The following is a 26,028-nucleotide window of genomic DNA, read 5'->3' as shown; positions in this document are numbered from 1 at the left end:
AGGCTGCTATGCTAATGGGTCCTATGCATCTCCAAGGTTTCAAAAGACTGGAAAGATTCATGTAAAATGTTACTCAGACTTTGTGACTATGGAGCTCTTTATTCATGGAGCAACTCCTGGGGTGCCACACTCAGAGAATGCTGCTTTAGCCAACTTCAGAGAGAAGTAATCACAACCAAATGGTAAGCTCCACAGAGGATTTTTGTCTGATTCATTCCTTGATGTACTCCCAGCACATAGAAGACATTCAGGAAATAGTAGCTGAATAAATGAATGCATGCAGAGATGAGTAAGACACTTCAGGTCTTACTGAGCAATACTGACAAACACTCTCTAAAATGCCAGGACCTACAGGGACTCTGTAGGGTCTCTGCTATGTCCCTGGGCCCTAGAATAGTGCCCAGGACAAGTCACGGTTGAATAGACAAAGAATGAGTCACTTGCCCAACATACTGCCTGCCTTCCAGTCGCTGACATCTTTCCTTGAATGAAAAGGAAAGAATATAGACCCCTTGGTCATGACCTGAGGTGGCTCTGAAAGCAGATCCAAATAGCAGCAACTGAGCTGGAGATCAAGGTCCCAGAAATGACTCTTGGGAGGTGCCAGGTCCTCATGAAGATCACAGGTAACTCATCATGCCAGTGACGGAAGCCCAGCTACAGCAGACCCTGGCAATAGCGGGGTCCCCTGCCTGGGGAAGCTGAGGACCAGGCCCCTTCGGCACAGCCCAGGGTAGTGAGTGAGGCTACAAATACTTTCCCAAGACGCAGCTGGGCAGGGCCTGTCACGGGTGCCATACTCAAAGTGGCCCTTGGGCAAAGCCTCCTTGCACAAGCCCTGAGTGATCAGAGCCTCTGGGGTAGGGAATTCTGTTAGGATGACAAATGGCTCTCCATCTGATAAGTGCACCTGCCGTGTTCACTGTCATCCTGAGAACAATGTCCTGTCCTTCTTCCCTACTTTTCACCCATCATTTAGCTGGACCAGCATGAAAGGTTCAAAATCCTCTGTTTGCCTGTAGGAGCCTAATAAATCACGTAAGGTTAGGGGTATGGCTCTCCTATAGGGCCACGGCTTAGAAGTTCTGCAGAGCTCAGGTCACTCGGGCCCTCGCCGACTCTGCCCAGTGTCTAGAAGAGCAAGGTACCATGAGTATCCAAGGAAGAGACCCCAAAGCCTGGTGACCTTTTCCAAATATTACCCCTAGGTAATATTTCAGAGTACCCCAGCACAGCCCCAGAGAGTCCGTGTCACCACAAGTGCAGGTCCCGCCAGCCATTTAGGGAAGATAGACCCCTAAACTGACCCCTGTGTTTGAGGCTTTAGAAGCTCCCACGGCAAAGAAGAGAGGAAACAATGAGCTTTATAAAGAATCATATTTATTTTCATTTACAGCATCAAATACCATAAATAAAGCTACACATCATTTGCTGTGTGCAAAATACAGGGTTCCATGTGGCACTGTAAATGATTACCAAAGGTCACAGACATGCCTTGCGAGGAGATGGGGAGGCTAGCTAAAGAGAGGCTGAGAGGGAGGAGGGCTCTCTTTGGTTGACATTCTAGAAAGCAGGGGAGATTCTGCAAGAGAAGATAAGACAAGAGCAACAACTTTGTATCGGCCAGGCTCTGTACAAACACAGCGAGGGAAGCAGCATGCAGGGCTGGGCGGAGGCTGAGAGGTTAGGTGGCTCCGGCCACATGCAGGACATCTACCAACTGCAGTCCTGAGTGTGCAAGGCCTGGCCTGCAGCAGCTCTAGTGCACTGGGCACGCTGCTTCTCTGTAGGGGCTCTTGGCTGTCCTGCTGCTCCAGGTAAATGAGCCAGCGGGAATACGGGCACTAAGCAAAGCCACAGTATGGTTAAAATCAGCTGCTCCAGGTCTGGCGCTGAGCTGAGTCATTTCTCAAAGCCATCCCTGTCTCGTGGCCATAATTGTTTTGGCTGAAGCTCTTGAATCATCTGGGCTTTAGAAGCCAAGGGGGATGAGAAGAGTCACAGCAAGCCCCTTGCATCTAGGTACAGGCTGCGATGGAAGAAGAACTTGCTAGAATCATTGTGATTATGTGCTCATAGCACAGTTTGGATCAAGCTTGTAGAGAAGCCTGGGAGTGAATGTGTTAAAAAATCCCTTGAAAATCATTCACTTAGGATTTTGATTAATGGCATTCGTCTTTATATTAGAATCAATTTAAGAAGATGCTACGGGCATGATCTTTTGTGAAGGTTGCAAGACAAATGTTCTTTACGAAGGTGACAGAGCTGCCTACCCGGTACTGTCTCAGTCAGGGTTAACCCTCCCACAAGGCAAGCAGCTTTGGCTTCGCAGGCAGAGCTAGGAACAGAGGGGAGGCGGGGCATGCACTTGGTGTGAACCGGGTTAGTGGAATCAGAACACAGCCTTTGAGCTGAACCCCACTCCACCCTGTTAACCACCCATGCTACCCAATGAGACCATCAGTATGTGAGACACTCACAGTTAGTGCAACCAGTGCCACCAGCGGGGAGGACAGGGTGCAGAAAGCAGGTGGAGGGTTAGTATCACTCTCTGAAAATTGCCGAGAAAACCAGTCACCTCGGAGCAGAAGTGTGTCAGCCAAGAAGTGGGTGTAGTACTGGAAGGCTGAAATGAACTGATGGCCACAGTGTAAGGTTGGAAAGAGAAAGACAGGAAAGAGATCTTAGCATGGGAGAAAAAGGGAAATGAATGACAAGAGAAGGCACCACGGTAAAAAATAAGGCAACCATTTAAAAAAGGGGAGACTTCCCCCCAGCAAGTCACTGCTTGCTCGGGAGAGATGAACCTTCCTGGTGGTGAGCCTCGACTTACTGCGTGTGGCCTGTGTGTTGCCAGGGCTCTCTGCGCTTCACTGGGGCCCCTACGGCCTCCAGGACACCTCCCGCATCCTTGCTCTGCCCCGTTTTGCTGTGGGGTCTCATATTCATCCTTGACATGGGGTAGAGGCCTAGAGGACTTTGTCTGCCCCGGACCTGCCCGTGCTAGTGCTGCCCACCAGGAAGTTCAAGGTCTCAGAACTTACAAGCATCTCAGACTTGTGACAGGCACACCCTGTCTACCAGAGTAATTCAAACCAGTGTCTGCAGGGCTGTCAATGACATTCTTAGCGCGTCCACTCTGGCTTCACAGAGCATTTCACAGAGCGTCTCAGCCCACCCTGAGCTGTTGGCAGCCATAGTAACACAGCTGCCCTCATCACGACCTCAAGAATTTACTTTCTATAATCAAACGTAAGAGGAATAGAGGGCTCGCTCCTCCCAGCATGCTGAACGTTCAAATCTCAGCAAAACATGGGGAAAATACAATGCGAATCGTCAGACTGAGAGCAGATTCAACAAGGACAGAAGTGCCAGTTCCCACAGACACGCCCCTGTTTTTCCCAAGGACTTCAGGGAAATGTCTGCAGAAATGCACTCGCTTCTTTCTTCTCTCCCTACAGAAATCTGCCATCTCAAAGCTCACAAAGTGTTCTGGCTCCTAACCCACACCAGGCTCCCTCCTTAGTTACTCTAGGGGAAGCTCTAGGGATAAGAGCTGCACAGTTCTACTGGAGCCAGCAACCTGGCTACACTGAGGACCATACAAGGGCTTTCTCTATCAGCCCCTCGACTGCCCAATGAGACCCTGCAGCTGAGCATGTCCAGGCAGAGCGGAGACAGCTGATGTCTCTGTTAGGCACCCACAGTGGAGAATGCACGTGGGCCCAGTGCTCAGTTTTTGCCCTTGATAGGGCTTGTTTCTTGGATGGGTCACTAAACAGCTTGTATTCCCAGCCTTCCCTGGCAGCAAGATGCAGCAGAGCGCCCTCTAGAGGTCAGACAGCTTCTTTACTAGAGCAGGGTAGAAATGGTTTCTTCCTGTTCTGACCAAACGCACAGGGTAGCCGAGTGGCATGGCGGCCAATGGCAGGGGTCACCAAGAAGGCCATATTCCCAAGTGCTAACACATACTCTTGGCTACCCAGGGCACCAAGGGAAGGGACAGCTTCTTCCATTCCACTCAGCCTATTATGGTCCCCAAGTGGCCTTGGCTCAGCCTACAAGCTGGGCAGGGAACCTGATAGGAAGCCCCAGGCGCTAAGATGCCACCAGGTGAAAGAGCCTGTCCTCAGCATTGCATCAGGTGGACACAGCTCTCCCGCGTCACATGCCCATCGTCAGTGGGAAGGAAAAATGTATGTCTGCAGCAATCTGGTTGAAACCCTGTGGCTCTGTGTCATTTGGCTATGCTTTGATGTGGGAAAAGGCCTGTAAGCTTTTATTGTACATTAGAGAGAGGGAGAAAAACAGTCCTCCTCTCTCTAGGAGGGCAGACAGTCAACACTCTCCTCTGCTTTCACAGGTTTCATTCCATTCTATCCCCCTTCTCTTTCCTTCTAACATTAACACGCTGTCATATTACACAATAAACCACACACACTGTGGACAAGTGGCATCAGCTACACAAATTGAAAGGCACTGGTAAAGACAGGGCCCTTTCACTTTTGTGCATATAGAATCCCAGGTCACTAACCTTGTAAGTAGTGACTATTGCAACTCACTGCAAGATTGCAGAGGCCTGGAAATTGGATTATAAATATCAAACTCATGTTTAGAAAAATTAACAGTCAGAGAAAAAAAATGCTCTTTTGGCTTATTGAAAATTAAAAATTGAAATGTAAACCCAGCAATATGGCTCGCTTTGGTATAAAAAACAGTATAAAGTTGTAGTAAAAAACATCCTTCATGTGATCCCTGGCCCTAGCACCATGAACAGGTGCTCACCCTGTCAAGGCCAGGTGGAGGCGACCAATGTGAAACTCTTTGGCTTGGAGCTAATTGGCGACAGACACTAGATTTCCTGGCCAGAGCCTTAGCAAGCTACAAACACACTGTCGTCTACACTCTGGAAATGGTAAGGTGCTTTGGGGTAGCCAGGTGTTTCATTGGAGCTTGACAGGGAGCCACCTGAGCACCCGGTTTCTGATGCTCTCCAGGGAGTCCTCAGACTCCCTGTACATGGTTGCCAGGACCTCCAGGAAGGCCCAGAGGAGTGGCAGCCCGAGGCTCAGGAGCTCGTACGTGTAGCGGTAGTTGTAAGCATTGTCCCTGAAATGGAGGCTGGCGGTGTGCAGGAGTCCCTGCATCCAGTTAAGCACGCTCCAGGGAATGGCCAGCAGGCCCCTTGACAGCCTGAGAGGCCAGCTCAGTGCCTTCCTACAGAAGGAGGTGAAGATACCTGGGGGGCTGCCTTCTGGCGTGCTGATGGCGGCCACTGCACAAGAACTGTCGGAGGCAGCATCCCGTCGAGGGGCTTCCTGCTCCTGCCACGTCCCCTCCTCCTGAGAAAGAGGTCACAATGAGGGCACTTAGTCCATGAGTCTCCCAGAGGACTCCTCCAACAAAGCCATCTGAGAGAGCTATCTCCAGTTAAATGTGGGTTCCCTGGCTCTGCAGCGAGTCTCCCAAATCATCTCCACCCTCTCATTCATGGTGCTGAATGTGGACATGAATTTGTTGGGGGGCAAACTGACCATACAGTCCATGAACCTTCAAAATGTACGTGCCCTTTGACCTGCCACCCTGTGATAATATATACTAAGTAAATAATTTGAAATACAGATAAAGCTCTGCATAAAAAGTTGTTCATGGTAAAAATATATGTAAGATAAGAATATCAAACAGTATAGAAGTCCAACAGTATGGGATTAGTGAAACAGATTATTCACCATGCATAAAAGAAAATCTTTTATAAGTATTAAAGCTTATACGTCCAGATAATTCTTAACATCATGAAAAACTGTTCTCAGTATACTATCAGAGAAAAAATAAGGACATAAAATTGTAGAGGTAGGAGTCCAACTAGGCTAAAATGTATTCCAGTGGGGAAAAGTGTGCAAGGGAATATTACACAACAGCTATCGGGGTTTTCTCAAGGTAGAGCGATTACGCATGATCTAACTTTCCTTCTTTATGTGCTTTTATTGATTTTCCCATTTTTCTACATTGGGTCTATATTACTTGTATCACTAGAAAAAGTTTTAAATTGTCAGTTTTTCCTGCATTCACCAAACCAGAGAGAAGGTATTCACAAATAGCGACCAGAGGGCGCTACCACAAATCATCTATAAATTCAGCGGGTCTGTCCCTTAGCTGACACCTAGGGTCTGGGAGACATCTTGGAAACCACAGACAAGCTCCACACCAGTGGTTTCTCCTGCAAACAGCACCCTGTGGCCAGATAAGCCCAGGCACCAAGAGACCGTGTGGCTTTTCTGTGGCGTTAGCTCGTGGTCACCCTAGCACACAGTCAACCTTTGCTGGGCTCCTCAGAGGAACAGGGCAAGTCCTAGAGGCCGGCTGAAAACACCCAGGTGACAGGACCACCCACACCAGGAAGTGGAGTCTCTTCCTTGTCTGAGTGTAGTCTCTGGGCCTCTAGGAACCCTTGAAGACCTTCTTCATTCAGTGGGTCTTCCCTGTTTCCCCGGCACTTCTGAGACACAACATACCTCTCTCTCTTGCTTCAACTCTGTCCATCTCTTCCGCTGTTTGCTGTTGGTTTTACAGTGAATAAAATGAGGCTTGCAGTAAAACTTGCCTGTAAAAAAGAGACACACATGCACACAGTTTTTCTCCAGACCACAGTAGACATGAGCCACATGCTTGTTATGACCAAGTTGGAGTGCACCAACAATGGAAGCAAGCCCAGGCAAGCTCAGCCTTCGGTCACCTGTCCTAAAGAAGCGGCTCCAGGGTGAAGCAGCTGCACACTTCGCTGCTCAGAAAAGGTTCCAGCAACTGAGGTGAGGTGGGTGGAGCTAAAATCCTGAAGCCAAACTGAGGCCAAGTTTCTGGTCAAGAGCAGTTGCCAGGGAACAAAATGGGCAGCTCTGAGCATCAGCACCCTCAGTCCTCCTTCTTGGGGTCCCTGGAGGTGGGGATGGCTGAGAAGCAGGAATGGGGAAGAGAAGACCCAGGAAGGCACATGCTGGGTAACTGGCCACTGCCCAGGACCAAGGATAGCTTCCAGAAAAACCTTCCTGTTCACTGCTGTGACAATAATAACGGAGATGGTAATGATGACAGTCACCAGGATCCGTCAGGCAGGACTGACTGTCTACCAGGCACTATTCTAGGCACATGAACTAACCCATCAGTTCTCACAATAATCTTATGAGCTAAGTGCTATTATTATTTTCACTTCACAATCAAGGGAGCTGAGGGGACAAGAGGTTAACAGGCCCATAAACAAGAGTTAACAAACTAACAAAGTGAAGTGGCTAACAGGGGGTAGACTGGACTTTAATCCAGACAGGTTAGTGTGAGGTTGCGCAGTCCCCAGTGCCATGACACATTATCATGACAGTGCAATAATATCAAGGGATGAAATGCTCATTCACTCCCAGGAGCATAATTCCTTCCTCAGTGATCTCGGGTAGGTCGTTTATCAGAGGAGATCTTATGGTTATGGCTGTAACTATAACACATACTTTAGAGATACTGGTAATACACCATCATTTATTAAACCCTTGTTCCATGCCAGGTGTGCTGCTGGGTGTGTAAAGAGGTTATCAGGTTTGATTTTCTGGGCATATGGGGACCGTGGAAGGTGGCCAGGCTGAATGAGATAGTGTATGCGAAGCCCTCAGCCATGGTAGGTGCCACCACTGCCTCGTACAACAAAATGTAGGCACTGATGCCTCCATTCCCTCCCTAGCAGGAGCCTCAGGGTTCCTAACAGCTTTCCTGGTAACACGGGATTCCTTGCTGGGAAGTAGTGGGTATCCCAGAGCCCCCAGAGGCCCACGAATGCAAGGCAAGCTGCAGTGCTGCCCCATCCCTTGGGGTTACCTTCTTCACAGTCAAAGGCATAGGTGGCCAGGCGCAAGGTGGTGGCACAGATGCTGCAGCGGAAGCACTCTCGGTGGAAGAAGTGGCCCTCGGCGCTCAGCCGCTCCATCACATACACGCGCTTCTTGCAGAAGTAGCAGGTGTCACTGCCACCCACGTTCAGGGGAAACGTCTTCCGTGTAATAGATTCCTGGGGTGGGGAGGGAAGAGCTGTGTGTGAGGGCTAGTGAGCCTTCAGAGGCCAGGTTTTGGCTTTTAGAAGTTCCCAACCAAGTCACCAGGACCTCTGGGGCCCTATTTGCTTCTCACGTGGGAAGATTCACTCCCAGTTGGGACCCAGACCTGCAGGGACTCTTCCCCAGGCTGGTTCATCTGGTCCTGTGTGGGCGCGATGCTGCCTGGTCTGATACAAGGGCACCACCCACAAACATGTCTGCCCAGGGATGCCCTCTCCAGGATCTGTCCTGGGGGAGAAGTATCACTGAGCTGTAGAGTGGAGTCACTAATAGGGCCTTGCTGAGGAGGTTTTTACAAGACCTGGTCCCCTGAAGTGACTTAGATCAGGCGAGAAAAGCTAGTGGCTTTAAATACGATCAAGACAGCAGAGAAAAGGGACAGCCAGTCTCTTGCAGATCCCAGGCTGCCAGATTCCCAAAGGCAAAATAGGAGGGCTAGGGCAGGGAGGGCTGGCTCGGGGGGACTCTGAGGCAACATGCCAAAGGCAACGGGAGGAACTGTCCAAGCGCATCGCTGGGGATGGCAGCTAGTGCCTCGTGGGAGAAGGGAAAAGTGCGCTCTCATCATACTGGGTTCTCGGTCTGATGCACTGCGCTGCTCAGGCTGGACACCAGACACCGAAGGTCAGGGATGCTGGTTTCGGTGGATGGCCACGTGCAGCCTGTGCACTAAATGGTTCTTCAAAACCACAGAAGGGAGAGAGGGTGCCCTGCCTTGGGAATCATCCACAAGGACTCAGTCCATCATTGTTTTGTCCTTGAGGAGATACAGGTCCTTTGGACCTCTGGTTGGGTCCAGCCCATTCCCAGCACCCTCAGGTCCCTTGAGAAGGGCAGCTGCTAGAGGCCTGAGCCTTCCTCTCTGCATCCAGTGCTCTCACCCTGGAGGCCAGAGCCAGTGTCTGCAGGTGAAGGCTGACAGGTGCACATCCTTACCAGGTCTGGAGAGGTGGCCTGGGCCTTAGGTCTGTGATCATTCAAGTACAGATTGACCAGGACTTCAGCTGCAGCCCCTATTCCGCTGGACACTTTCCCTACTGTCAGCTAGCCAAGAGCAGAGGCAGAGGAACAGAGACAAAGAAGAGGCAGTTAACGCCCAGAAGGAAGAGTCGGCAAGGCGGGATGCGGGTGAGGGCTCTGTACGCCCATGCAAACAGCACACAACCACAGGAGAGGCAGACCCGCCAGGGGCAGGTATTCTGAGAAGGAGCCGGGGGGAAAGAAAGAAAACTCTGAAGCCACAAAAAGGCAAATAGAAGGTTCTACTTCTATGTGGTGCCTGGAACCATCAAAATCAGACACAGACAGGAACGGTGGATACAGAGCATGGAGGAGGGGCAATGGGGAGTTATTGTTTATGGATATAGAGTCTTAATTTTATAAGATGAACGAGTTCTAGAGATGGACAGTGGTGATGGGTGCACAGCAGTATGAATGTACTTGATATCACTGAAGCATACACTTAAAAATGGTTACAGTGGTAAATTTTAATTGTGTCTTTTAACACAATAAAAAATTGGAAAATATACTTCAAAACCTATGTCCCCTAGTAAACCAGGTGACTGTGGAACCATATCCATTGCGGCTGTGAGACCTTGAGGGATGCACTGAACCTCTGGATGCACAGAAGGGGTGAATGAATCCCAGAGAGCAGAAGGGACCTACTTAGTAAATAAATAGAAGGTCCAGGAAGGCTCTGGAAGGTTCCGAAAGGTTCCGGAAGATTCTCAGTTCTCCTGACCTCAGCCTGGGGTCTTCAAGCCTCTCTCATCCAGGGAAAATTGTGCTGTTTAAGCCCAGTAACTACTCACAAGGTCTGCACACACTTGTGTATCCACAGCCTGCGAGAGCCTGTGGGACACAGAAGCCTAGCGAAGGAAAGGAGTAAATCGGGAACCAGCCCTTAAGACAGAGAGCTGCCTTCCTGGGGGCTGGGGTTGCTGAGCGGGCAGTGGGGCCTGCATGGACCTGGGACCCAGCTCTGCCACTGATGGGTTTGCACTGAGCTTCTGAACTCCATTTCCTCACTTAGTAAAATGAGGATAGTTGTACCTGCCTCATGGATTTATGGAAAGGACTGAATGAGACAAGGGTATTTAAGTGTGTGGCACTTAGCAGACTCTGGGTCCACAGTCCGGGTAACCTTGACTCCTCCTGCTCTTTCTCCTCTGCATTCAGCCCACCCAGCCTACCTACAGCTCCTGGGTCCCCAGGGAGCTATGTCTGTGTCTGACTTGAGTCCCTCCCAGAAAGGCACCTTGGCCGTCCACAGTGGCTGGGACGGAGTGATGGTTGGGCTGCTCTAGGCTGGCGGAGGGAACAGGAGGGGGAGCTCTGTGGCAGTGCCCTGTGGGACCCACAGCTGGTGCTCGGCAGAGCTGACCCAGAGTAGGGGAGGCAGCATCCTGAGTAAGCCCTGGAGGCACCGCCTGATGGCGGGCGGTGGGTGCTGTGTATTGGCGGTACCCACAAAAGCCTGGATCCCCACCCATGTGTGAGGGGGCTGGGGAAGGGCTCCAGCTGACAGCCCTGAGCACGGGCACAGTCACACACCCTTGGCAAACCCCTGCTCACTTCCCTTCTCCCCACAGCTCTGAAAGCCTCTCTCCCTGGAAACATTGCGATCTCCTCTCAACATGAGATTCTGAAATAAAGTTTCTGATCCCTGGACTCTGGAAGGAGGGGAATTCCAGTCCCTGCCTAGCCTCCACATCCAGCTCCTAGGAGAGGCCAGAACGAGTGGTGCAGGCTGCAAGGTCTCTGAGCAAAGCTTGGCAGGCACAGGACCACAAGAACAGGGACCTGGGTGCGAGTGAAAGGATGCTCTCCGTCTGAACCCAAGGCTGCTCTTGGGACGCCACCTCTAATCTGACAACACACAGCCTCAAACACAAAGCAGGAGGTTCAGGGGACAGTGAAGCAAAGGACCGCAGGCTCCCCACCTCCTGGCAGCAGGGCCGTCGTCTGCACCACAGAGCCCAGCAGGCTGGGAAGAACACACAGCACAGGCGTCTCTGACTCTTTCTCATCACGGAAGCCTCAACACTCAGGGAAGCTTTGGAATAATCTCTGGATGTGGCTCCTGGGGACCAGCCAGAACATGTCTGCAGGCCTGCTGGGACTGTCTGATCCCTCAGGCTTCGGCAGATGGGGCGTCCTCAGGCTTTACAAACCCTGCCACTTCTCAGGGGCAGCAGCTGCCGCCCCTCCATCCCAGCCCCCATGCTGGCCCAGCCTTGGAGAGGTTGGGATTCTGCTTCCAAGCATGCTCACTGCTATTTTCAGGAGGCTTTTCGAGCCGAGAAACTTGGCTCCTGCTTCCAGGGAGGCTCAGGTGCGCTGGCTCGGGACAATAAGCCATTGTTTGTCTGATTCTCCATCGCCCACTGGGGCCCCTAACTCATCCCCTCAGCCAGGGGTTGCAAGACAAAGTGCTTTCTGGGTTTATATTAAAATGAAGAGGGGGATAAAGGCAGGAGCGATTTTCTTTCAGTGCTGCCTGCCCAGCCCCTTGGGTGGCTGTCTCCACTGGCCCAGTGTGTGAACTGGCTCCACAGTTCTCTCCCAGAAAGGCAGTGGGTGACGCCATGACACCCACACACAAAGATTGCCTCTCCTGATAGAGCAGAGATGGAGAGGAGACTCTCACAGGCTTTAAATACAGGTCCCTAGCGCGATCTTATTAAGCACTTAGCTAATAAGCACTTTGTGCCACTGAGCTTCTGAGCAATCCTGACTAGGGAGCAATTACTGAAGCATGCAGAAGGCTACGAGGTCGTTGGTGGGTGCCTCCAGAACATGCTTGTGTGCAGCGCCTTGTGAACTCTACAAGCATGGGGCCCTGTCCAGCGGATTCAGGGTGAAGACCACACCTCGTCCTTCCTTTCATTATGGGTCCAAAGGCTCCTTTCTCCCAGTGGCATTCACTCATACCCTCTGAGCAGCACATGGGTCATGAAAAGGAACTGAACTGAACTGAAAGTATCCTTGGGGTGATCCACTTTGGGGCTCAGCGGCTCTTTCAAACCTGCTGGAGACCATTCCAGTCACCAAGATGGACACTAGGACATCTAGAAGAGGTTACAAGGAAGCCAGGTGATGGAGAACTTGACTCAAGGGATAGAAGCAGCCCCCGAGCCCCACTTGAAGACCAGTGTGAAGGCAGACATTGCCCCCAGGATCGAAGGTCATCCTCTCTCTATGTCCTGATGGCAGGATGGCTGCATGGTTCCACAAGGTCGAGGGTCTAACCAGCTGGCTTCTGCTAGCTCAGTGCTCCTCATGTGTGCGCAATGACCAGTTTTGCTGTGTTTTTTTTCTTTTTTAATTTCTGCTGTATCATGGCTGAATACTTCTGGATGCCATAAACATAAATTACTAGAACTGTGATCACACATTGGGATGTGCCGTTATATCAAATTGCTCCACAATTTCCAATGCTACTTTTGCTTATTGCACTCACTGATCACGGGCCAGTCCCTGCCCAGGACCACACTGGGAGTGGCCCTGCTGTAACTGGCTGGGGAGTTATCAGGTTGTCTATTTTCTGCAGAATAAAGACGTGCTCAACTCACAGAGAAACTGCCAGAGAACACTTCTCAGTGTCGACCTCAGTAAGAGTGGCTAGTGCTCTCTGCAAGGCAATTCACACACTGAATGCTAAGCCGTGTATGATCCCTGGGAAGGCTGGTCAAGGGAGCACTTACAATCTGGTTGTGTGCAGTTTACCCAAATGTCCACCTGAGCACTTTGATGATTTCACCAAAAATGATCACCTCCTACTCACTAGATTTCAGGCATTGGCAATTTTAGAGTCTCATAGGATGCTTTTGTAATTCTTTGTAATTTTTCAAAGTTCTTAGAGTTTTCCAGATTTTGGGTATTTTTTTTACTACCTTTTTCTCCTTTTGAATTCTAATTATTTCTCAGCTAATTAGAACAAGCTAGAATGGGTGGCATTTCAGGTTGGCTATCATTTTACTACTTAGATTAACCTCACCTATACCATTTCCCTTCTATGAACCTCAACTCCTTCACTGGTAAAATGGGGAGACCACTATCAACTTGCAGGCCTGCAAAAGAGTCTTACAAAAAATCTGGGCTGTGTCTCACATGGTCTGGGTAGCCAGAAGGCCTCAGTAAGTAGTTAACGAAGCCCTGCTATTAGTACAGATCTGTTTCCATGTTCTAAGACTTTTTCCTCTCTTCTCATTAGGAGAGGAGAGTTCCACTTTCTGCATGAGCAGGAAGGATGTAGCTACCCACGACTAGGCTGCCCTTTTTCCGAGTTAGATTTAAACACAGTGACAAAACACAGTCACAAGCATCAATACCAGAAGCTGCAGAAGACGCTGGCCCTCCACCAAAAGGCATTGCTCAGGCAATCCTGTCACCCTGGTTAAGAATACACAGTCTCCTCTTGGAAGCATTTTTCACACTACCCCCTCCCCCCGCCCTCCACACACATCTTCCTAGCACTGGCAAGATACTCTGAATAAAAGATGAAACAGGCTCTTGGGACCTAGGTGTCCAAACTACGGAACGTCACTCCTCAAGCCTGGAACTCGGCCCCAAAACACTGGATATCCAGTGACTGTGTGTCCTGCTCTGGGCATCAGATAAGTCAAGCTTCCAGGGCTTTGGAGCTGAGGCCTTGTGGGAAGCGGAGGCCTCAATGGGTAGGGCCAGAGGGGTCTCCTAGGTTCCCATGGGTAAGGACATCTTCACTGAGGAGTCCTCAGATGAGAAACATCAGAGGCAGGGCTGGACCTGACTCCTAAATTAACTGCCCAAGGCAAAGGGTGGGAAGGATATTGAACGGAACAGACTTGTTTAAGGGGATCTGGAAACTGCATCTCAGAGCTGAAATGTAGGCAATTCTTCAGGGAGTGACTTCTCAGTGAGATCCCATTTGTCCTCAGTGTCAGGCTTGTGCTACTGATCACATGCATTTAGCCAGCACAGCCCTGCAAGGTGGGTCTCAGAGTTCCCTTTGGCAGGTGAGGCAGCCAAGGCTCAGGCAGGTTCTAATTCACTGTTCTTAAGTGGCTCGGATGGAGACAGACACCTGAACTGTTTACTTTTCCTTTAGAAAGACAAGGATTGGCATGTATTTTAGGTAAATACGAGCTTTCTTTTACAAGTTTATTTTACTAGGAAAGAGATCATTTACTGACACTTCAAGCATTTTGTCTACCATAGATCACTGCAGTATTCCAGTCACCTCAGAAGTGGCTGATGACATCTCCACATTACAGCTAGGCAACGAAGGCTCGAGAGGCCCACTACCTTGTCCAAGTTCACACAGTGAGTAACGGGGGCTCTGAACTTGAGTCTGATTCCAAGCTCATATTCTCCCTAAGCACCCTGCCTCCCTGGCACACAACAGCACTCTGCACATTCAAATCTGCCAGGCTGGAATGCACACTGAAGACTTTCAAAAAGCTGCCTAGCTCTGTCTTTGGGGCAAAGGGATGGAAAATAAAGTTGGAGGTGGCCCTGAGATGTATCCTTGTACCAGATGGAGCCAAGGAAGATTGCTCAGCCAAAACTTGCCCAGTGGCTCTAGTTCTCTGTAACATGCAAATCTCTAGACTAAACCCTGCAAATCCAGTTTTAAAACAAACACCCTCCAGAGCAGACACACCTCCTCTTGCAATGCTCGCTGCTCTTTGCACGCAGGAGGACTAAAGCGTGGCTCCGAGCCTGGTGAAGCAGTTCCCCTGCTCAAACGCTCGCTGCCATCTTGTTCTTGCAAGAGATCAAAAGTTCTGGCAGATGGCAGCACCCATGCCACTGGCCAGATCAGCATAGCCTCTCTCCTCAAGGAAGAAAACCACTGGTTTGTAGGGAGCAGATAGCACTAGAGGAGGCTGATTTGGCGGGATGGTTGAGAAAAATGGTGTGGGGACTTAGGACTGGATATAGATTGCATAGTCTAAGGCTTTGAAAGACAAACTCTGGCAAAGGAGAAGTCTCGGGATTCCCTGACATTGTTCAGGCTGGGAAACATCCAGGCCCACTCTGCTCTTTAAATCAAAGCACCAACTGAAAGAGTAAGTGGCCCTGAAGGCAGAAACCTGGCTGCGTCTTTTGGAGCTGATGCCTCAAGTTTGCATCCCATGGGTAACAGGAGCTGCTCCTGATAAGTTCACTCCAGTCTGCTTCCAGGTGGAGGTGACTGCTACTGCATTCTCCGAATTGGAGTGTAGGGCTCTAGGGCAGGCACAGAACACGCTGCCTGCGGGGAGGCTGCCAAGGACTGAGCATCTGTTTCCAAGTGCATTTTTCTTCCTCCAGCTCCCCTGAGTCGAGGCAGGTCTGGGTCACTGGGCAATCAGAGCAGCCCATCCTCTGTTTGGAAGAGGTATGGGGGTGCTGACTCTCTCCCAGGGAGAGAAGCCCTGAGTTCCCTCAGTCTGAGATAAATCTATCAACAAGTCATCACCTGTTTTAGGGGGCAGCCAGTTTTCTCAGCGTCAGCTGTGATTCTGCCTGACGCTGTGAGTGCAAAGCCTGGTGGTGAGGCAATGGCAGGGAGCCCTGGGAGGAAAGACTGGGGGAGAGGTTGACAAGCTCCTTTCTGGGACTGCTTGCAACTGGGAACTCACCACCCCAGGCTTAATGATCTACAATGGGCTCCCGGGGAGGCTGCAGGGCCCCATGCATATGGGCACTTACAGAAACTGTGGCACAGAGAGTTTCAGTGACTGGCTTGGTGTCCCAGAGTGACCCCTTTTAAGAGCTCCCCTATTATTCCAAGGCACACTTGAAAGGCACATCAGCCTACAATTCATATGTTGGAAGCTGTGAAAACAGCCTAACCACACCATCATTGGATGGCCAAGGGTGGGATAAGAAAAACAGGAGGCGACTGCTTTACTACAACCAGGAGAACAAAGGAGAAAAGGTGCCATCCCAAATCCAGGCCATCTGCACCCTCCTGGCTCTGGGTGCAGCGCTTCACATGGACCCAGCCTTGGGACTCATTTCTCTGACAAGCACCCTGTGGCACAGAGATCGCTGGACTGGAGTTGGAGCCCCTAGTCCTCATATTGCCCCTGAACCTTTGTTTTCTGATCTGTGGTTCTGCTCCTGCTCAGCTCTCGCATTCTCAGGAAGACCCCTCCTGCCCACCCCACTTAAAATCGCATGCCTTCCCAGCACTCCAGGCCCCAGCTGTCATTCCACATTTTCCTAAGAAGTCTTGCCTTACATATTATTACTTAGAGGTCATATGATTGCTGATAGTTTACCTCCCCCTACGAGAATGTGAGCCTCACCAGGGCAGGAATTTCACTCTGACTCAATGCTGCATATAATAATACAAAATACACAACACTGAGTTGCTATTTAATGAGTATTTGTTGAATGAATGAATGAATGAATGAATGAATGAATGAATAATCACTTATCGGCTTCATGAGTGGTACTCGTTTACAGCTGCCTGCAGAACTCTACTGAGAAGGCTTGATGATTCAATGGGGGATGGGCTCATGGACAAGAAGCAGCCCTGCCAGTCCCAGCATCTCCTCTAGTCCCCAGCGGGAAACTAATGCTATCAGAAACCAAGCCAAGGGATTTGAGCAGGGTCATGGCTTTTCTTGTCCTGGCTCTGTCCTCAACCATGTGAGAGCAGTGACCAAGCCAGGTCATCCTAAGCAGAGAATCTGGGAGAAGATAGAGCTTTGCTAGGCTCCCTGCAGAAGGGCCCCAGCAGCTAGGGAGGGCATGGACCAGGGGGAGCAAGACATGGCCACCTGATCAGCCAGAAGCACCAGCCACTGCCTGGCCTGTGCCCAGGTCCCTTGTCCCCCACCCCCACCCCATAATCCCATCAAGGAGGCAAAAGTCCTTCTCTATAGCAGGAAATATTGCCTGGATAAGGATCTTCACCTTAGCAGAGCGAAAAGGCTGTTTTGACACCTGGCTGATACTGATGATTCAAAAGCCCGTGTTCACTCATAATGCTAACTCGCATGTGAGAAAAAAACTGCTCTTATGTTGGGGAAAATGGGGGCCCAGAGAGGTCAGGATATTTAAGCGAAACAACCAGCCAATGGCTGACCTGGGACAGGATGCTGAATTTCCTGCTATCTTGACCGTGGCTCCTTTCTGTGGCATTAAAATTGGATGTGCTTGTGTTTCTCTGTGTCGCCTCCTGCAGCCCTGCCCTGCTGGAGGGTGCTTCACACTTATACTGGAGGGGGTGTGGCTGGTGAGCTTCTTCCCTCCTTTCTTGGGGACCCTACCTACATCTACCTCCCTAAGGATGTGGCTGTCAGTGGGGGAGGGACCTCCAGCTATATGAAGAGGACACCTGTAATCTCTCACTAACGCAGTAGCACGAAGTTGGTTTATACACCAGCCTCACAGCATGGAAGGAACCTCTGAGGATGCCACTTAACCCCGTGGGAGCTGGACAGCCTGCCTGGCTCAGAGGGGCACAGTCATCCCAGAGCTGAAAAAGTGGCCCAGCCCCAGTGGTGACTGTTTTTTGGAGAGCGGCACGGTACCAGGAATTGCTCAGGATCTCAAGCTTGCCAGGAAGGCGCTGCACCGCTGAACTATATCCCAGGCCCTGTGACCACTATTTAGGGATGCATATCATAATCCACATACCAGAGGTAGCCCTTGCCTGTTTTCCTCCGAGCTAACCTCTGCACTACTGTCTGAGCCATCTTGCTAGAATGCAGAGTGGATCCTTTGGCAGCTTAAAATAACTCAGAGGATAAGATGAAAGTCCTAGCACACAGAGCACGGTGACCTTTGCCCTCACTCTCCACACCTCCATGAATCCTTCTGTCCCCAAATTGAGGTCACAGCAGACATTCTGTCTCCCATCTCGTGTCTGCTCTGCCTTCCTGCGTTTGCACGCGCTGGTCCCTGTCTAAAACCCCAGCCCTACACTCTTCTCCAGCAACACCCTCCCCTGCAGGCTTCGCCACTCCTCCCGCACTGCCTCCTCTGCCCCTCCGCCAGGCCTCTCTCCTCTCTCTTCCTCCGATTTGGCCTTTTAGACTGCCTTCAGGATTAATGAATGGGGTTGTGCTAGGTTCACCATGTGAAACTGCCTTTTTTTCAAGTCAGCCGGGCCACATCTCAGCAATTCCACAGAGTAGAAATGTGACTGATTTCTACAATCATGTGCTACTTGCATCCAAGCTGTAGTAAGGGAACTGTACCTTCCCCTCTTTGTTTTCTGAGCATCTAGCAAAGTGCTTGGCACCAGGTCAGCCCTGATTAACCCTCACTGGATGGATGAGCCCTGTTTGGCAGGGTTTTTGTACGCTGCCTGTTCCGCTGTGTTGCATGTTCTAACATAGAACCAAAACCGAATTCAGGACTGTAGCAAAACCTCTTAAAAATTTTCCTCCCAGCTCCAGATGTTTGTCTGAGCAGGCCAAGCCGTGCACGAGGACACCTCAGGACATGCAGGGGGTGGGGCAGGCTCGGGAGAGAGGGCAACTACCTTTCTGGCAGGAGAAGCAGAGTCAGCGGTTGATGGAGAGGAAGTAGCAGCTGGATCAGGAGACGGAAGGCAAGAGGGAGAAGATGGAGGATGAGTATGAGACAGGCCTTTAGAGAGTAGTTTATTCTGCATGGAACAGAGAGATAGAGCAGACTAGGATTATCCCAGGGGCCTGCACAGAGAAGTGAGCCTCCCAGATGCAGCCCCGTGCCCCAAGCGGGAGAGACACCGAGGTCTGCGTCTCAGGACCCAACAGAAACCTGTCTCTGGAGCCAAGCAGGATTATGTGGCCTCCGGTGACACCGCATTCTGCTATGACTATGCCAGCTCCCTCGTCACGCTGCAACAGCCGGAGCAGATCCTCCCTGCTCCCGCCTCCCTCTGCCCCCGAGAGCAAGGTAACTCCCAAAACCCTCGCCCTGGAGCTTGGTCTGCAGCAGCGGCTGCAAGCTGAGGAGGGAGAGTCCTGGGCCACCTGGAGCCTCTGCAGCTGTGGGCAGGCAACTGTGCTGGCTTCTCGGCAGCCCCAGCGAACGCTAACAATGAACTCAGTGCAAAGCGTCACTCCCACTCCCGCTCCTTCACTGACTCTCCCAGGCTGCAAGGGCCACAGGTCTGGAGGAGATGCAGTGAGAGTGGCAGAGCAGACGCGTTCCAGAGACAGGCTTGCTGCGGGGGGCAGCTTCCCACGGCACCCACCCATGGGCCTCAGTGTCAGTGCTCCCTGGAAACACCGTCTTCTTTTCTGCAAGTTTCCAAATAAGTAACTGTCCTGGAGAGCGTTGTAGTGCCTATGCTAAGGCAAAATTTTGCTTCTTGGCTTGACATTGCTCCTGGAGGAGCTGAGCCCAGGGTATGACTTTGCGGCATCGTTCAGTGCCTCCCCGATGAGGCCCGCAGGTCGTCTCTCCATGGTGCTCCAAAGCAGCATGAGCAACTGGTTTGCTTCCACCTTAAAGACACTGGGAGTCTTCCAAGTGACCAGCACCTCCTCTTTAAAGTGGCGCCAAGAACACTGAGAAATTACCAGTGTCTGGGCTCTAACAGCCTGTCTTTCTCTTTGGAAGCAGCTCCTTTTGACTTGGGCTTATTTTCCTGTCTCTTTTGCCATGATACAGCGACTTATTTGGAATCTGCATTTTTTTTTAGATGCCACCTCACACTCTGTAATGGCTTAAGAAATAAGTAATTCCTCATATTATAAAAGAAGGAGGAGAAAACCCAAGCTCCAGAGGGTGGTGCATGGCCAGCATGTGGGCTCCCGGGGGCTCTGACAGCCCCAGTTTACCTGCGCGAACTCCCCATGTCCAAACATGGAGGCGAGGTGAGCTGCCTTCTCTTTAATGTTCTTTTGGTGAAATTCCCTGTTGGCCAAGTTCTGAGCCCTTTTCTGCAGTCAAGGCGAGAAAGGAGAAAGGAGAGAGAGAGTAACAGAGATAGGGAGGATTGCTCCGGCTGGGAGAGCATGGGTCTGGAGCTTGTCTCACAAACCAGGCACACAGCAGGATGGGAACAAGGAAGGAGCAGGAGGAGAAGGGACCCATCAAGGGCAGGTGGAGGAGAGGCAGGACAGAGAGCCACCCAGCTACGGATAAGAGGGCCAGCATGGTCTTTCACCTGGAGAATCTTTTCCTCCACTTGCTGCAGCCGCTGCAGCACCCCTGAGAGGGCCAGTGCTCCCTGGCAGGCAGGAGGCAGGGTGGCAAGGTTTTCCGGGCTGCCCAGCTGCAGGTCAGACTTGGCCCTGGCTCTCCAGGGCCGGCTTGGACAGTCGCCACCAGTGGACACTTGCTTGAGCTCTCTGAGCACCTGCCCCATGACAAGCACAGAGGAGAGCTGGGGGAGCAGGAACACAAGGCTTCCTTCCCACCTGGGCCTTCCACAGTCCCCACTGTGAGGGATTCTCATGAGGACCAGAGACAGGGGAGGAGGTGCCAGATGGCCTCTGGGACAGCCCTTCTCTACCTGAATCAGAGTCACCTGACACGCTTGTTAACAATATAATCTTGGCCTCACCCCAGATCCTCCCCAGCCTATACAGCCCTGGCTCTCAGTTCTGGCTGCACACTGAAATCATCTAAGCTACTTTAAAAATTATTCGGGTGTGGGCTTGGCCTCTGGAGGCACTGGGTTGATTGGTCTGAGCGAGCGTGAGACGTGGATATTTTGTCAAAAGCTCCACAGGAGATTCTTAGGCACACAGACATACAACCTCGGCAGCAGATCTGCACCTGCCTCAGCCTACCTCTGTCGGAATGTGTGGTCTATTCATAGTGACTCTGGTCAAATTCCAAACCCAGAGAAGCCAGGTGGAATAAGCCACAGGCTCTGGCTGCTCCAAAACCTGGGCGGCCTTCGCCACGCACCAGCCTCACCCCTTCCAAGGGTGCGGCATGTGACCATTTGAGCCCAGGCCGGCTTCACACCACACTGACTTGGCGATCACTCTCTTCAAGTGCTGCATGTGAAGCTCTGTGCTGCATGAAGCCCTGCATCAGTGATGGCGAACCTTTCAGAGCTTTCAGTGACACAATCAGCCTGCTGGGGCACGCATGCCATAGGCTCGCCACCACTGTTCTATGTGGTGCAGTTTGTGCACCCACGCAGCAATGCTAAGGGTGTGGAAGTTGGTCAGTGGGTACCTCTGACTGCTGGAGGATCAACAAGTGTGTCCAGTGCTGTGTACATGGTTATTCTCGCCTATAAAGGCAGCCACATCAGGCTATGTCCACTTGCCCAGAGAACCTATACTCAACCCTATGTGGGGATGGAGGGAGGTACTGATCCCACCCCCAGATCAGTGTCCCCCAAGACAGCAGCCGCTGGCAGGAGCCCTACCTGCCTTTTCTGAGGAGGTGGCGGGCTGGGAGTGGGCTCCTCTGGCGTGGAGCAGTGAGAGTCTACAGGAGGATCAGAGGGAGAGCACGGGACGGGCTTACCTATCCCCGACACACGGCGCTCCTGGGAGCAGAAAGGTCCAAAGAAGCAGCCACAGGAGACAGGAAGGAAAAGGTGAGTCAGACAGAGACGTAGAGGGAGGAAAGAAGAGGAGCAGGGGATGCAGTGTGCAAGCGCAGGGGCTGCCCAGGCTCCCATAAGCCAAGCCCAGTAGGACACCTGAGCCCACTGTCTGTGCATGTGACCAGTGAGGCCTGGAGTCCCCTCCTCCTGGACAAGGCGTGAATCCCACAGGCCTTGGGTTTGGCTCAGACCCAGGGTTCTGAGCTGGCACTTCCAGAGCCTGTGCCAGGCCAGGGTGACCAACCAGGGAGTCCTCCTGGAAATAGGGAGCTTCCTGCCCATTCCAGGACAGGGATGCCCCCGACCTTCTGAAGGAACAGAACCCTCACCCACCCTGTTGGGAGCCAAGCCCTGAGAAGGGGCAATGGAGAATATTCTTAGAGAATCACATAATGAAATCACCTCCTGGGCCTACACCAAGGAGACAAAAAGCCAATCGAGCAAGACTCTGTGCTCCTGAAAGGGATCTCATAATGTGATGGGACAGGTATTCTCCGTAGGCTAAATATAATATAAGCTTTCCCCCAAGCTTCTGTACTGTGACAACAGAATCCAAAAGAAATCCAGGGAAGCACACTGAACCATGAACACAGATCCTGACTAGCATCAGACAGAGGTCTGCAGCTTGACCCAGAGCAATGACCATGTGCTAGTTTCAAACTAACTGGGGTCAGACACAGGAGTCCAGCCAGGCTGACTGGGCTATAGGATGAGAAGAGGGCCAGAGATGCTTGGGAAGCTGCCCTGATCTCTGGAGATCTGAGTCAGCTTCCTCTGGGTCAGATGAATCCTCTGACTGTGGACTTAGCACTCCCCCCTCTACCGACAGCCAGCAGCTCAAAACCTCCCTCAAGATATACCATCTCAAAAGTGGCTGTATATCAAGTAGTGGTTTTAAAGCAAAACCAAATTATGAAATAGATTTCTTTAATGCACAACAGATATCAGCAAACTCTGGCCAGGGGCCAAATCTGGCCTGTTTTTATAAATAAAGTTTTATTAGAACACAGTTATGCGCATTTGTTTTGGTCCCATTCATAGAGCCTTTTATGTTGCAATGGCAGAAACACATTATTGAATAGGACGGCATGGCCTCCAAAGGACTGTATAAAAGAGTTGCTATCCAGCCTCAGAGAAGGGGCTGCTGACTCCTGACCAAGCGGCTCCAGTCACATTTCCATCAGGCCTGGCTGGCGCATTGCCTTCCATCTGTAGTCTGAACATTCTTGGGCACTCCCAGGAAGGCAGGCCCCGTGAGCACCTGGCCTGACTCACCTGCCTCAGGACTGAGGGGTTCCGTGTGCTCTCCTCAAACTTGGCCAGCAGCTGGTTCGCCATGGACTTGACTTTGTTCTGATTTCCTGCTTCCTTACTGTTGCCGCACTCTTGAGTGGAGCCCAAGCTACGGCTGGAGAAGGATGACGGCTGCAAAGGTCAAAACAGTACACTGGAGGCTGCGTCCTGGAACCTGGGTGTCAAGGAGGAGGCCGGAGACCCAAGACATGGACTGATTTCCCGAAGCAGGACTTTGTCCATGGGCTGAGGGAGAGAGGCATAACAGCAGTCTACCTGGTAGAGACCACACTGGGCAGACAAACGTCTGCACAAGCGGGGGACAAACGTCTGCAAAAGAGGGGCACAGCCAGCCTTGGAGCCAGACAGTTAGGCTTTCAAGCCTGACTCTTCTGTCCCCAGCTCTGTGACCTTGGCAACTTACCTCTCTGATATTTCCTCATCTATAAAATGGGAGGAAAAACCCACCCAAGCCGTTACTGCAAAAATGAATGATAACAAAGAAGCGCTGTAGGAAACAGTTTTCCAAATACATCCCGTGGCTGAGAACGGGCGAGGAGCAGGAGGATGGAGGCAGCAAAGGCTGCCAGTCAGGCAAGGCACAGACGCTGGCTTCTGCCTCCTGGCTCCTCCATGGGCCCTGCCCAACTTCACCCAGAACTGCAGAGTGTTTGCTTTCTTTAAAAAAGTCTTCTAATTTAGAAGGAATCTCAGATTTACACAAAAGTTGCAAAGATAGCACAGTTTGTTCCTGCGTACCATACCCTTTGCCCAGCGGCCTTAAGTGTAATGTCTGGAATAATTACAGTAGTGTTATCAAAAGTAAGAAATTAACCTTGGCCCGACACTGTTCAGTGAACTGCAGGCTTTATTTGGATTGCATCAGTTTTTCCACAACGCCCTTTCTCTGTTCCAGGCTTCAATCCAGGAGCCTACTCTCCTTGAGTCATTACGTCTCCTTGTGTTCTTCTAATCTGGGACAATTTCTCCATCTTTTCTTGTCTTTCATGGCTTTGACACTTGGACAGTTATTTTATAGAAAGCGGCTGTGTTGGTCTGATGTTTTCCCATGACTAGACTGGGGTGATGGGCTTTGGGAAGGTGCGACAGAGGCAAACGCCTGCAGCATCCCATCCTAGCAGGGTACATGAGAGCAGCATGACTTATAAGTGGTGATGTAGGCCTTGACCGCTGGGTCATGCCGTTTTATAAAACGGAGTTCCATCTAAGATTTCTCTAGTTCATTTGTTAACCATAAAAATTTGAAAATTACTGTGGTTTTTTCAAATAAGACTGTCTGCTCCTGTCCTCACAGGCTCTCCTCCTTTACACCACGGAAGCACAAAAGCACTGCCAGGCTAAGTGGTCAGTGAGATTTCTCAAGGCTTCAGTGGGCTTTCCCCACAGGAATAGCAGCACATCAAGACAACAAAGATGTGCACCCTGGGAAGACATTCACGGGAGAAGGCAAGCTAGACTGCAATATTTTTTGAAGGATGCCTGCAAGTAGCAGGCCCGTGGGAAACTTTACGGATAGCCACGCAGATGCGCTGGACGAACGGAAAGCAAAAAGGCACTTCCTGCTTCAAAGTGTGAGAGAGGACTGCGCATCGATGCTGGAAACTGAACCAGAGAAGGGTGATTTACTGGGCACGTTTACGAGGCCATCACTGTCATGGAAGACCGCGGTCAGTCAGTACATAGGGCCACACAGCCGACACTCTTGGGCATTAACAAGCACATGGATGACCGGGAATCTACCTTCGGAGCACAGTGGGCTTCGCTAGATCTGCAGAGGAGGCGCCGGAGTCCACATTTCCCTAACAAATACCCGCTGATACGCTGCTGGGTCTCTACCATACTTTGAGTAGCAAGGATCGTTGCTTTGTTAAATCTGACTTTAAGCAAAACAGCTGCCCCAGAAAACAGCTCGGAGCCATCTCAGAAGGGGCACATGCAGACCAGATTTCTTCCCACGCCAGCCCTGTGCTGCTGGCCAGGGTGAAAGGCAGGAAAAGACTCTTCAAGATGGTGTGAACCAAAGGAGGGTGCTGGGGTGCTCTGCTCCCTCTTGGGGTTAGCTCTCTACGAGCTGTGACGAAAAAATATGCTGAATGCTGCTGCCCACTGCCGTCCAACAGAAAGGGCAGGCTCGTGAAAACATGATATGTCCCATCCACCTGGATAAGGCACCGTATGACTTCTGAGTCTTTCCCCAAAGTCAAAGAGACCATGAAAGGTAAACGCTGTGAATCAGCTTAGAACATCAAGGCAGTCACAACCGTGCAACTAAAAACATGAAAGAGGATGTCCAGAGCTGCTTCAGAAAGTGGCAAGCAGTATGGGATAAGTGTGTTTGCAGCAAGGGGGAGGATTTTCAGGGAGGGTAAATGGCAATGGGTCTTTTATTGTAGTGAATTAAACATTCAGTATTATAGCTCATTGCTGTGAAGCACGCCACAGACATGTTCTAAACTATAGTAATAAACATCTTCAGTGATGTAAAGTAAAAAAAAGTTCTTTCTTAGTCACACCCAGCTCTAAATCATTTTTTGTCAGGACCAATAGGCAAGCAAAAGCTGGCACATTTCATTGAAATACGCGGGCTTGATTCTGTAGAATTAAAAGGGCTTTTTGAAATGAAGTGTATACCTCGGGTCTAATTAACTTGCAGCCTGGCACGGGAGGAGCTTATTTCTTTTTCTGGTGACCAATTTTTCAAAAGTGGGTGCGATACTAGCAAATCTCCTTTGACTAAATTGCCTGCAATTTTTCTTTTCTACCAGAAGGTGGCACTATAGACCCCAGGATGTTTGGCTCAAAAGACAAAAAATGTAGGAAAGAAAAAGAAAGAATACAATGACTTGGAGAAAAGTGGGCCTACTGGTGTCTCTTTCCTACTTACAAGTGGTTCAGTGTTCATTAACACGGGTGTGAGATGCCATATTCGGTGTGTTACATATATCCTATTAATCCTTAGAATTGCTGCAGGTTCCTGCATTTCAAGTATATCGTCGCATTTACAGATGTGATCCCCACCCGAGCAGGCTATGTTCCTCCAGTGTGCACAGTTAGGAAGTAGCAATGCTAGGATCAGAACTCTGGCTGTTTTTGCCATCAAGTCAAGCCTGGAATTCAGTGGTTCAAGAGAAA

At 50.8% G+C, this 26,028-nt stretch overlaps 1 protein-coding gene across 9 annotated transcripts in view; it reads right to left on the bottom strand.

The window, feature by feature from the left end:
- The window catches only part of Mical2 (microtubule associated monooxygenase, calponin and LIM domain containing 2), a 203,410-nt gene that overhangs the window by 78,710 nt on the left and 98,672 nt on the right, over positions 1–26,028 (bottom strand). For 3 of the 9 annotated variants that reach the window (XM_005380297.2, XM_005380295.2, XM_005380296.2), the window contains 9 exons: positions 22,858–23,007; positions 21,400–21,522; positions 20,179–20,370; positions 19,850–19,951; positions 18,562–18,687; positions 9,027–9,134; positions 7,855–8,044; positions 6,513–6,601; positions 5,240–5,342 (listed from right to left, as the gene is read on the bottom strand). In XM_005380297.2, coding sequence (XP_005380354.1) covers positions 5,240–5,342; positions 6,513–6,601; positions 7,855–8,044; positions 9,027–9,134; positions 18,562–18,687; positions 19,850–19,951; positions 20,179–20,370; positions 21,400–21,522; positions 22,858–23,007 — 1,183 coding nt within the window. Of the gene's footprint in view, positions 1–1,363; positions 5,343–6,512; positions 6,602–7,854; positions 8,045–9,026; positions 9,135–18,561; positions 18,688–19,849; positions 19,952–20,178; positions 20,371–21,399; positions 21,523–22,857; positions 23,008–26,028 lie in introns of those variants that run through there. The other 6 variants (XM_013511825.1, XR_001233109.1, XR_001233110.1 and 3 more) reach the window with 6 other exon arrangements.

Source organism: Chinchilla lanigera, unplaced genomic scaffold (assembly GCF_000276665.1).
Source record: "Chinchilla lanigera isolate Chin_1 unplaced genomic scaffold, ChiLan1.0 scaffold00013, whole genome shotgun sequence".
Lineage (NCBI taxonomy): Eukaryota > Metazoa > Chordata > Mammalia > Rodentia > Chinchillidae > Chinchilla > Chinchilla lanigera.
The sequence above is the reverse complement of the archived record's forward strand: the minus strand, read 5'-3'. Positions and strand labels throughout refer to the sequence as shown.